Raw genomic sequence first — 12,158 nt, forward strand, 5'->3', positions numbered from 1 at the left:
GCAGGCTCCCACGCAGAATGCTGCTACACGTAGGACAGCCACTCCGGGGGAACGCTCTTCCCTTGCGCGGCGACGGCCGACGTGGAGAGAGGGGTGCGGGGGCTCCACGCTGGAGGCGCGCAGCCCGCGCAGCCCACGCCGCTCCCGCCTCATGCAACGCTGCGCTCCCGCCTTATACAGCGGCGCGCTGAGCGGCCGCCCCACGCGTGGGGGAACCCCACTCCGTGTCCCCCGTGGCTCACATGGCCACGGCTCAGCCACCCAGAACCACCCGGCGGGTGGGTGGCGGGGTGGAGACCACAGGTCCACCGCCCCCATACTGTGACGTCCGTGGGAACAGAACTCTCCCCTCTCTGACGTCACAGCGGAAAACCTCCGTCGGGCGAGACCACTCCACGGCCGCGGGGGAGGAAGGAGGAGAATGAATTCGCGGCCCCCGGCGCAGCGCCCCCTGCCCACGGCAGCGCCAGGCGCGGAGAGACCGCGGGAGGCGACGCTCCGCCAGTGCCCGCGGTCCAGCTCGGTGCGGGCGGCAGCGGCCGCCGTGCATCGTTCCCCCCCGGGTGCAGGTGGTAGGTGCCGGATGTACCGGCCGCGCGGGCCGCCGCCGCGTCTATAAGCGCCGCCGCGGCGCGGGCGTGGGAGCCGCGTATCGATCCGACACGTCCCGTCCTGCTCCGCCCGCCCCGCCGGGAGCATGTACCAGAGCCCCGCTCGCTGCCTGTGCTCGGCGCTGCCCGCCCTCTGCTGCGCCCCCACCTCGGCTTCTCTCCTGCCGCCGCGGTCCCGCGCCGCCCCGCCGCCCCTCGGCCCCGCCGCCCCGCGGGCAGCAGCAGCAGCGGGCGGCCCGCCCGCCCCGGGGGCGCTGCCCCGCACAGGTGGGTACTGGGGGGACTGGGGCACGGGGGTGCCGGGCCGGGTCACAGCCTTGAGGCTCCGGGAGCGCTCGCTCCGGGCCGCAGTCAGGGCGGAGACATCTGGTTTCTCATCCACATCACCCCGCAGTACTGCGTGTACCGGGGCTTTTGCTCTCTAAGTGCGAACAGCTGACATCCAGCGACAAAACGACCCGAAGTGCTGGCGCTTACGAGAGGCTCTGCCAGACACCTTGCCCATGCTGCCGCAGGGTTTCGGCGAGGGCAGCTTCCCTCCCCTCCCTGCCAGCCCCGGCTGTGCGACAGGGAACGCTCTGCACCCCGGTGCGGGCTGGCTGGCTGCTTGGAATAAAACCGCATACTCATGGGGTAACTCTCTAGATGTCTGAATGGGTCAGCGTGTTTTCCCACTGTCAAAAGTGTAGTGCTGGCTACTTGAACCGTTCTCTTCCAGTGTTGTGCTTTGTACAGGATGTACTGGACATGCAGTGTTTGTTTTGTTTGGTTTGTTTGTTTGTTTTCTGCTAGAAACAGTGTATGGGAAAAGCCCAGCTTTATCCTCGGGCAGGCAAAAGTGATGATGCAAAACTATCAGGTTCCTCTTTGCCTAAATCGTTGGGTAGCAGTGATTATGCCCCATTCTAATTTCCCGAAATGAGACTTGGAAAGCATTTGAGGTCCCACACGTCCTTGGATGCATGCTGTGCCTGGAGTCCATGTGAGGACAACGCCTTGGCACGCACCGCGCTCCCTCCCCTCTGCCCGCTGACCTGTGACGCACCAGCCGGGCCCCTGCAGTTCAGATGCAGCCTTAAGCCATGTCTGTCAACAAGCAGCTTGACTCTGTGGCTGAAAAGGCGTACCCAGAGGAGAGGCTCCTGGTCAAAGCTGGGCAGGCTGCTGCTGGTGGGGTATATCTGGGGCTGTATTACTTACCTGGCATGCAGGAAATCCTCCTTTTGGAGCTGGGGTAAAGTGTTGGTGCTGTTACAGAAGGGGTCTATGGGTGAGGCTGTGTTAGGGTGCTTAGAACTTCTCCTATTCAAGGAAGGCCAAAATGATAAACTACAGGATTGATTGAAGCTTTATGGAGCTCCAGTGAAGAGGAGCATATGTGTCTGAGAGCCGTCTGCTGGCAGAGTCGAGCTCATGGTTAGAGCACTCATGAGGAAAAGGATTTCCAAAGCTTGTGCCAAGTATTGATTCTGTGTCTTATTCTGGGCAGGATTTGAGGCTCCCTCTTTCTGGTGTTGCCTGTTGACTAGGCAGCACCTCCTTTGCTGTGACGAGCTCTCTGAAATTTCCTATACGAGGTCCTGACTCCCCTGTGCATAAGGCTGGCCTAGATGCCGAAATCAGGACTCAAACTCTAAGCAGCAGCAACTGCCGTTTTGAATGAGGGTGTCCTGGGGCTGTAATCCCGTTGCTGGCCCAAACAAGGCTGTACATGTAGTATGATATCCTGTAGCACAGAATTTGTCACGTGGGCGTGTTCTCTGCCAAGTTTCTCCTAGAATTGGTGTTGCAGGAAGGTCGCCTCCTGCCACTGCCAGCCTCCTCGGCCATGGGGGCTGATGGAACTACAGACCGGGCTGCAGGTGTGGTGGAGCCACTCACCTGGCAGAGAAATCCCCGTGGTGAACAAGGTGCGGGCTTTCAGCCAAAAGCAGTGCTGGGAGGCAGGAGATGAAAGGAAGGTGAACCAGAATGCTGTCCACCTTACCCAAAAGTTAAGGGTCATGGCCCTGATACCCCTCTGCAAGCCCCCTGGTCTGCCTGCATGCTGCAGCCCTCGTCTTTGAAGCAAAGTCCTTAAAATAAAGTATGTGACTGCTCGTTGACTGATATGCTACAAGTTTGTCTCCTCTGTGCTACGGCTGGATGACAGAAGAAACCGTGAACTTTGCGCTGTGTTCTCCTGAAGGTTAGCGAACAGTTTAAATTCCTCCCCTGCCCTTACTGAGCTGAGGCACCACCCTTGCTGAGAGGAAGGTTTTTTTATTTTAAGTATCTTGAGTAGTAATTGGTGAGCTGGCGTTCCCTATTGCAACATCACACCAAGTGAATCATGTCCGTGTTCACCATCCGCTGCTGAAGTGCGTGCTCAGGAGACCACTTGTTCTGCGTACATCAGCACCGCTGTGTCACAGCACTGGCAGCAGATGTTATCCCAGCAAGTCACAGGTCATTTAACTTGGACTGTAAGGATCCTGGAACAGTGACCTTGGACTTGTCTCACTGCCTTATCTCACTGCGCATGTTAAGCACTGCAAAAATACTAAACAGATTTTGTTTGGAGTTTCAATGTTCAGGTTGCTGGTCTGGCCCCTGTTCTACAAAATAATCCAGTCTGTGCTATGATGGTTTCAGCACTTTGGGGCGAAAAAAATTGTGCAGTTCATCGGTCAACTTAAGCTGGAGTCTTCCTGCAGGAGTCTCCCTTCAGCCAAGGGCTCCCAAGCCACCTGCCACCAGCCTGAAAGCATTTGATTTGCAGCACAGCCTGTCTTTCACCCAGCTTCCCCTGGCTTCTCAAGAGACAGACGCTCTTCTTCATTCCGGAGACATTTAATGAGTTTAAAAGCTGTCAGACCTGTGCTGCAGCTGAGTTGTAGTACATCCCTTGCAGGTTAGGCTATGCCTGTCTCCCCATAAAGAGCTGGATGCCATGTCACCCCAGGGGCGAGGAGATTTGGACAATGCTCTGGCTTTCTTTTGCAGCTTGGCAGGTGCATGACTGAACTTAGACTTTGTCCTGCTGTAGCAAATATAAGCTGCTCAGAGCTTTAGGGTAGGCTTTTGCTCCAGATGCATTGCACCCAGCTTCTCCCTGGTGCTACCTTGTCCCTTTTGATGCTCTCCCTGACTCAGGTCAAGTAATGAGCAACTTAGGCTCTTGCCAGTGGTTTATTGGAGCAGAATAACTCCCTGTTCGTTCATTTGGAGGGCCCTGCATGAGCCACGTTCATCCATGGCACGGCAGGGTCTGTGCAGAAGGCATTTCCTCTGCATGGGCTTCCCACTGCCTGGCTCGTGCTGTGTCAGGAGGGAAGCATGAGGGGGGGTTGGTTATTTTGGGGGGCCAGAGCTGTGTAGGGCTTAGGGCTCGCAGCTGCTGACAGCATCCCTGAGGGAGCAGAAAGCACCGTGTACTTCTCCCCAGTTGCAGCACTTAACTCTGAGTTGTACCTACCCCAAAAATAGGTGAGGAGCTCCCTGTGGAGCTTTCATTAAAAGCTCTATTGATTTCTCTGAGTTTCTGCATGGCTGCCTGGCAGCTCTGGTAGTGTGTAACCTGGACCCATCTGTAACCAGCACAGAGTGTGCTTTCGTTCCTGCTTCCCATCCCCTCATGGCTATATCAGGGTCCTGCTTAGGGATTTCATGTTTGTGCCCATTTCCCTCACTACTGAATGGCATTTCTTTTACTTCAGCTGCACTTGGCTTCTTGACTAAAATTGTAAACCAACAAAGACTGCAGAAACTGAAACGCATGAAACACAGTTTGCTTAGGAAGACATTCGTGCTTGTGAGCCCAAGCTCACATCTTGGTTCAAGGAACTCCTGGTATTTTAACTAAAAGGATGGATATGGGGGTGGAGGTGGGAAGAGATGTCCTACATCCAATTTACATTCCCAATTTGCGACTTAGAACTGTTCAGAGGCAGTATTCCACTGGCTTATGCATCTGAAATGTATGTTAAACCAACTGGTTTTTAGTGTCTTTAAAAGTACCTCTTTTCCTAAAGACAGTGACATGAGATTCCTGCTGCAGGGTCTTTCTTTTCTCTTTTACTCCTTCTAGGTATGTTTATTGAACTTTTAGGGCATCTATCCTCCTCCATCCCCTTTAGCCAGGTCTGTCACCAGCTCTTATGATTGGTAATGCTACAGTCCAAGCTAGCAAAGGCTGAACATGCAAGTGTTGGGAAGCACCTCGCACCTACTGCAAGATACGAGCACAAGATGACAAGTCTCTTCCGTTCTTAAGTAATTCACAGATACAAATAAACTTACTTAAAAACCAGTATGAGCCAATGCAATGCCACACGGAAGTTCTTTTGCTCAAGATTCCTTCCTTTCTACTCTGCCCTGGTGAGACCACATCTACAATATTGTGTCCAGTTCTGGGCCCCTCAGTTCAAGAAGGACAGGAAACTGCTGGAGAGGGTCCAGCGCAGAGCAACGAAGATGATTAAGGGAGTGGAGCATCTCCCTTAAGAGGAAAGGCTGAGGGAGCTGGGTCTCTTTAGCTCGGAGGAGACTGAGGGGTGACCTCATTAATGTTTATAAATATATAAAGGGTGAGTGTCATGAGAATGGAGCCAGGCTCTTCTCAGTGACAACCAATGATAGGACAAGGGGCAATGGGTACAAACTGGAACACAGGAGGTTCCACTTAAATTTGAGAAGAAACTTCTCAGTAAGGGTGACAGAGAACTGGAACAGGCTGCCCAGGGAGGTTGTGGAGTCTCCTTCTCTGGAGACATTCAAAACCCGCCTGGACACCTTCCTGTGTAACCTCATCTGGGTGTTCCTGCTCCTGCAGGGGGATTGGACTAGATGATCTTTCGAGGTCCCTTCCAATCCCTGACATTCTGTGATTCTGTGAAGTTTACCTTTGCAAAGTGCCATAAATTGACACAACAATGAAACTCTTGCACAAGAGGCAGCACTGACAAGTTGCTGTGGTGCAAGCGCTGCTCTTCCTGCCCGTATTTGAAGGGAAGTCGAGCCTCCAGGCACGCTGCCGGGGCAGAGCGCTGGGCCTGGAGAAGTGCTAACACAGCCTCCCTTCAAGTCCTTGCCATGCGTTGTGGCAAGGGTGGCACTTCAGAGCAAAACTTTGCCTCCAGAGGAAGTGTTAGTGGTGGTGGAAGAGATCTTGTGGCGTGTACAGCCAGGCCAAGGACTTGCTGCAGAGATGTGTAGGAATATTACATGATGAGACTGTGGACAGGACTAACCCTGTCTCTGCATCCTTCTTCTTTTACCTCGGGTTCAGGAACAGGCTCCTGCATAAACCACAAATTGCTGGTGCTGTAGCAAGGTTGTCCATGAGGCACCTGAGCGGTGGGAAGAGTCACAGTGGACATCTCTAATGCCAGCTTTTCCTTTCCAGTGTGTTCCATGGGAAACAGTACCAGCCGTCTCTACAGCGCACTTGCCAAGACGCTGAGCAGCAGCACCGTGTCCCAGCACCAGGACTGCCTGGAGCAGCTGGACTCGGCCCGGCTGGATCCCATCGATCCCAAGGATTTGCTGGAGGAATGTCAGATTGTTCTGCAGAAACGGCCACCCCGGTTTCAGAGGGACTTTGTGGACCTGAAGAAAAATGCTGCCAGTAACCACCGCCCCATTCGGGTCATGCAGTGGAACATCCTTGCCCAAGGTAGGAGTTGCCTCTAGGCCTGGGGTTTAACCTTGAGATCAAAGGCAGCAACAAAATCCTTCAAATGCAGAATTGTCTGTACAGATGTGTCTATGTAGTTAGGCGTGCCTGGGACTGGCAAAGGGAGGGAGGTGAATTACCTGAAGCACAACTGTCTGAGCGCCAGGGAAGGGAGATTTTGAGCACTTGAAAATAAGAAATAGTGGCTTGCCTTCTGTTCTGCAGGAAGGAAGAAAAGGTCTCTCTTTGCAGCTGTGAAGCCAAAGGCAGCTCTGAATGCCTGTCTTACCTGAACACAGTGTAGTCACAAAGCTGTGACCCATCAATTTTAGATAGTTGTTAACCTCCAGAAAAGACTCATCCTTCTGTAAGTTTTTTCTTTGTAAAGGTTCTCTACAATTTTCTCATTAGCGTATTGGCGAGCTATTCAGGGATTCGCATCTGTTACGGGAATTCTTAATTCTTCAAAATAATTTTAACTGATTGTTTTCTCATTCTTAAGGTCAAGGCTGGGGTTTGACTTATGCAACAGCCTGATCTTAAAATCTTTAGGGGTGGGAAATCCTCCCCAGAGGGACTGACTTAACACTGTGCAGTTAAGTCACTCCTAAAGCACTGCTTTTTTTTCTTAGCCTTAAGCAGTGGCAGCCACATGTGGAAACACCACAGTGTAGTGAGTTGCAGGAAGAGGAGGAAGATGTCTTTAATCTAGCTTGTGCCTGTAAGGGGAACTTAATTTTTTTTGAGAGACTTCAGTGTTTTGAGAAGGGGTTCTCAAACCCATTGACAAGCCTGGCACCTTTAAAGTTAGAAGCTACTCCTGCAAAACCCATCACCTGCATGTAAACTGATGTGCACGTGTTTTATAGAGGAAGCAAAGAGTCGCAAAAGCCTTGTCTCAGTTTCCATTACAAGTTCTGTTGCTGTGAAAGGCTGCCTGCTCTCGCGCTGGCTCCCGAGAGCAGTGCCTTGCCTCTGGCTTCTGCAAAACCTGCAGGAAAACAGCCTGGTTTAGCTATTGGTAACTTTTTTTTTTTCCTCCCCCCTCCCTGCTAATTTCAGCTCTTGGAGAGGGTAAAGACAACTTTGTTCAGTGCCCCATGGAAGCTCTGAAATGGGAAGAGAGGAAGTGCCTCATCCTGGAGGAAATCCTGGCATACAAGCCTGATATCTTATGCCTGCAAGAAGTTGACCACTACTTCGACACCTTTGAGCCCCTCCTCAGCCGACTGGGCTACCAGTGCACGTTCTTCCCGAAGCCGTGGTCCCCGTGCCTGGATGTGGAGCAGAACAACGGGCCAGATGGCTGCGCCTTGTTTTTCCTCAAGGACCGCTTTGAGCTCATCAACAGCGCCAACATCCGGCTGACCGCCATGAAGCTGAAGACCAACCAGGTGGCCATCGCTCAGACGCTGAAGTGCCATGAAACTGGAAGACTGTTCTGCATTGCTGTCACTCACCTGAAAGCTCGCACTGGCTGGGAGAGGTTTCGGTCCGCTCAAGGCTGCGATCTTCTCCAGAACCTGAAGAACATTACCCAAGGCGCCAAGATCCCTCTGATCATCTGTGGGGACTTCAACGCGGAGCCAACTGAGGAGGTCTACAGGGAATTCTCCAACTCCAGCCTCAACTTAAACAGCGCGTACAAGCTGCTGAGCCCCGACGGGCAGTCAGAGCCCCCGTACACCACCTGGAAGATCCGGCCCTCGGGAGAGTGCCGGCACACACTGGATTATATCTGGTATTCCCAGCACGCCTTGAATGTGAACTCAGCCCTAGGCTTGCTGACTGAGGAGCAAATTGGGCCCAACAGGCTGCCGTCGTTCAATTACCCTTCCGATCACCTCTCTCTGGTGTGTGACTTTAGTTTTAATCCAGACCCCGACAGACTGCTGTAGTGTGTTTGAATGCCACCTGGTATTGCAGTGTCTTAACTCACCACTATGTTGTTTTAGACAAAACTTTTGAAGCTGGAAGCTGTTGAAGGGTGAGGAAGTACTGTTGACTAAACATTATTTTGGGCACTTGCCATTCAGTGCTTGTTAATCCGGAGCCTCCAAGGGAGGAAGAAAGGCGTCAGTGTTCTCCTCGGGGTGTTCTTGCCATGTCAGGGTTTGCAAACCAGAAGGCAAATGAGCTTTATCCTTTTACTAACTCCCATGTTTAAAGATTAAATCCTCCTATGAATGTGGAGGACTTAGTATTTAAATCAAAACACGTGTGTTTGTAAAACAACTTGCTCTGACAGCATGCTAATTTTATTCATTTCATGTTAAGCTTGTGCAAGTACCAAAGGGAAAGAGGCTTGACTCCTCAGTGAGATTATCTTAAATGTTTTTCTGTTGCAATACACAGGAAGCATAATGAGTTCAGACATGAACAAATCTAAGCTCATACTAGTGTTGTCTTCTCATTTTTTACATGACTTGAGATGACAATTCCATTAAAAGTGAATGGATAATAGCACAGTGTGAGGAAGACCCGCTCCAGTAAGAGCAAGTGAGGAAACTGAGACAAACTACTTTACATAGTGTAGGAATATCCTCACTTTCCCAGATGAATGTGCATGTCTGTCACACACAGGACCTGCAGGTATGTACACACAGTGACTGTTACCTTTGTCACTTCCCTGCTTCCCTCCAGAGAACACACCTAACCAGGGAGTTTTTCCTCCTCTGCTTCAAGGATTACTTTTCTAAATGGTTTAAATTTGTAGTCTTGTCAATCTTGCTGTTTCAGTAAAGGGCCAGTCTTCATGTTGGAAAACTTTATTTTATTTATCTTCAGAATCTAAAGCTACACTGGAACCTGTTAGAAGATAAAATTTATTTAATGAGAGAAGTTGGTGATTCTGCCTCCAACTTGAAATCACACAGCAACAGTGTTAAGGGGCCTTTTTCTGTGGCCCAGGGGAACTCTGGCTAAGCACCTAGGCTACAACAGAGCTGTGTTTGTGTGCATGGTGCTTATTGGTATGGCATAGGTATTGCATATATGGATTATAAACATGCCACTGTGCCAGAACATGAGGTACGGAGGGAGGGAAGAGAGACAACAGTTAGAGTTGGACTGACATTGACATAGTCAGGAAAGATGAGGCAGAGCAAATAAAGCAGTACTTCCATGTAAAGTAAGGCCCATAGTAACTCTGAAATGTTCCAGGTGTTTATTAATAAAAGTCTTTGGAAAAAAAAGTCTCTGCTGCCATCTTTTTCATTTCCATATCATAAGTAGATGATCTGTCACAACTAGTGACTGTTCAAGCTTCAAGTTAGTGGTGATGCTGCCCACTCCAGAGTTCTTTCCTCCAGCCCCATAGTCCTAATCTTACAAACTGGAACAGCTGCTTTGCTTTCACAGCAAGTGCTCTTTCTTAAACTTGAAATGCCCTAATTCCGCAGCAAGTCTGTAGGGAGGTACCTCTAGCAATGTTAAGCTGCTCTCTCCCCCTAGCTAAAGAAGCAGCCTAGAGTCTATATTACTGGAAGTATTACTCTTCCCAACAGTTCTGTGGAGCTACAATGCTGGCCAGTACACTTTCTTGTGAAACATCATTTGAAGAGCAAGAAATGTCACAGATATGTGCTTTGCACAGCCCATAAATTATTGTACTTGTGTTGCTGGTAAGTGAAATACTGAGTCTGACAACTGGAAGTCCCAAATTCCCACACAGCCATGCTCCCTTTCAGGCAGACAAAGGAAGTGCCATGTTGTGCAGCTGTGACATGCTCTGCTTGTGTTCCTGACCCTTGCAGGGTAAGAGTGATGATCTGCTTCCATGCAGAGCCTCTAACCAGCTTGGGACGCAGGACTCCTCTAGCAAATGCACACTGGAAATTCCCCAGGCAGAAAAGATTTTGCAGCCAAGGAGCCTGACTTCCTTGGTATATACTCCTACCAAACAGATGGTGACATATCAAACAGTACCAGCTGGGGCCTCCTTCAGCTGTGCTTTCAAAAAGAGCAAATATGTGTTGTGTCCCTGGAAGCCAGAAGGGTGGCTGCTTTGGGGGAGGTTCTGGGCCAGAGATCCAGATGCTCCTAACAGCCCACAGAACAGCAGATCCCTGAGCATCCCTGCCGTAAGCGTTTCATACCACTGAGACTGAGACAGCTGGCTTTTTGTGGTGCTGGCTGCAAGCAGTTGCTCTCTGAGGGGATGAGATGCAGTGCTTCTCCTTTAGGGTTGTCTTTTCTCAGGATCTTCCCTCAAATGGGTCTTTGCAAGGAGGAGAAATAATACAATTGCCTGTTAATAGAGGTATCTGGTCATCTGTAGCTAAACACTTCTAAAAGCAACACAACAATGTAGACCTATATGATACCTTTAGTAAGTCAACTCTTTGCTCATCTACCACAGAAAGTCACACCAAAAGCTGGAGTTTCCATTCAAACCCTTTTGGCAGTTTCTGAAAGAAACTACACTTGTGGTAGGATGATGTAACTTGAGAGCAAGGGCAATACTATGCTCAGATCTGTATTAAGAAAAACCCAAACCAAACAAAAGAACCACCAACATCAAAGGGCCCTCAACTTCCATTTTATTTTTGCATAAAGAACTCTGTTTTCCTAAGGATAGCTGAGGATGTTGACCCACATGGCACTGCTTCAACACTCCCAGAGCACAGAGCCACAGCACTGACTATGATACGCTCTGTTTACCAGCAGGAGCCAAACTATAGTAGCTACAACACTCCACTGCGCTCTCACAGGGGATGATATTTGGTATCTGTACGATTCTTATGGCATTTTACTCAGACCCTCGCTTTCAATGCTAACTCTTCTACAAAAGAAACCAAACTGTGGAGAAACAGCACAATCTATGCGATACTGCCGTCACTGCGGAGCTTTTCTGAAGTGGAAAGGGCTGGGATTCTTATTTCACCACAGACATGTAGATGTTCACTGCTTCATGTCCTTAAAGGGCAATTTTGAAGGCGAGGGGAGGGTGGGATAACTTTGAAAAGGCTGGAGACTCTCCCCGTCACACAGCAATACTTAATATTATCACACTCAGGAACACATCCCTGCTACAGCACAACAGCAAGCCCCTTCTGCCTTATTGTAATAAAAAGTAGACAAGACACAGAAATTTAACTGGTTACTTCCCAGTCAGCTTCAGCCTTTTATTTCAGTACTAGCTATAAATTTTGCAGCCAGGCTCTTTTGGAAATCTTAAGAGAAATATTGCTCTTGCTTTGTTTAACTCAGCAAGAGGCAGGCCTGCAGCACTGAAATGCTTTTGCCTGCTATAAATATCAGTACAATAAATATTTTTCACAGGAAGAAGGAAAGTTTTTTTTCCTATGTAGCAGTGTGGCTCTTACAATAAAAATGTCTTCAAAGCTCTTCTTGTGGCTGTCTGCCTTATAAGCGCACCAAGGCTAAAGAAAGTCTCAACAGATGCTTTGCTCTAATCTTAAATAAAAGCTTCATTCGCTTTAGTAGTGGCAGTTCTCCCTCACCCTCAAGGTAGGTGAAGTCAAAAATGACCTGCTTATTTAATTTACTGAAAGAAGGAAGCTGCTGCAAGCTTATTAAAACGCTCTCTCTCTTAAAGAACAATTAGGTCAGTAGATACTGTCACTTGGATCGTCTTCACTTAGTAAGTTTAATACCTGCTATTTGAACTGCCTCTACAAGGCAGAAATTGAATTTAGCTTGTTCTGCCTGTGACGATCTTCACATGCAAAGATCCATGCTGCACCTGTCAGTGAGAACTGAGGCTACAGGCACCCCTCCGCTTTCTCATCACCTCCTGACTGCCTCTGGCTCACTGATCCTTCATCAGCTCAGATGTAATTCTCCAAAGCCGATCAATTAGCAGAGGATCCCCAGAGCTCAGCCTTCCCCGCAGCACGCTATACCCTGACCACTTGAGTTGTGCCAAG

General features: G+C 49.8%; 1 protein-coding gene across 1 annotated transcript; it reads left to right on the forward strand.

The window, feature by feature from the left end:
• The first annotated feature begins 395 nt into the window (after positions 1–395).
• On the forward strand, positions 396–11,616 carry NOCT (nocturnin). Its single transcript, XM_082051417.1, has 3 exons — positions 396–878; positions 5,998–6,267; positions 7,330–11,616. Exons 1-3 carry the CDS (start codon positions 698–700, stop codon positions 8,163–8,165), a joined length of 1,287 nt encoding a protein of 428 aa, XP_081907543.1. The 5' UTR covers positions 396–697; the 3' UTR covers positions 8,166–11,616.
• Positions 11,617–12,158: the final 542 nt, after the last annotated feature.

Source organism: Streptopelia decaocto, assembly GCF_964273445.1.
Source record: "Streptopelia decaocto genome assembly, chromosome: 4".
NCBI classification, from domain to species: domain Eukaryota; kingdom Metazoa; phylum Chordata; class Aves; order Columbiformes; family Columbidae; genus Streptopelia; species Streptopelia decaocto.

Bases quoted from the DNA above. Each gene is read 5' to 3' on its own strand.
- NOCT (XM_082051417.1), top strand. From the start codon at position 698: ATGTACCAGAGCCCCGCTCGCTGCCTGTGCTCGGCGCTGCCCGCCCTC. The intron at 879-5,997 runs GTGGGTACTGGG...TTTCCTTTCCAG, and splicing joins GGGGGCGCTGCCCCGCACAG to TGTGTTCCATGGGAAACAGT. The intron at 6,268-7,329 runs GTAGGAGTTGCC...TGCTAATTTCAG, and splicing joins GTGGAACATCCTTGCCCAAG to CTCTTGGAGAGGGTAAAGAC.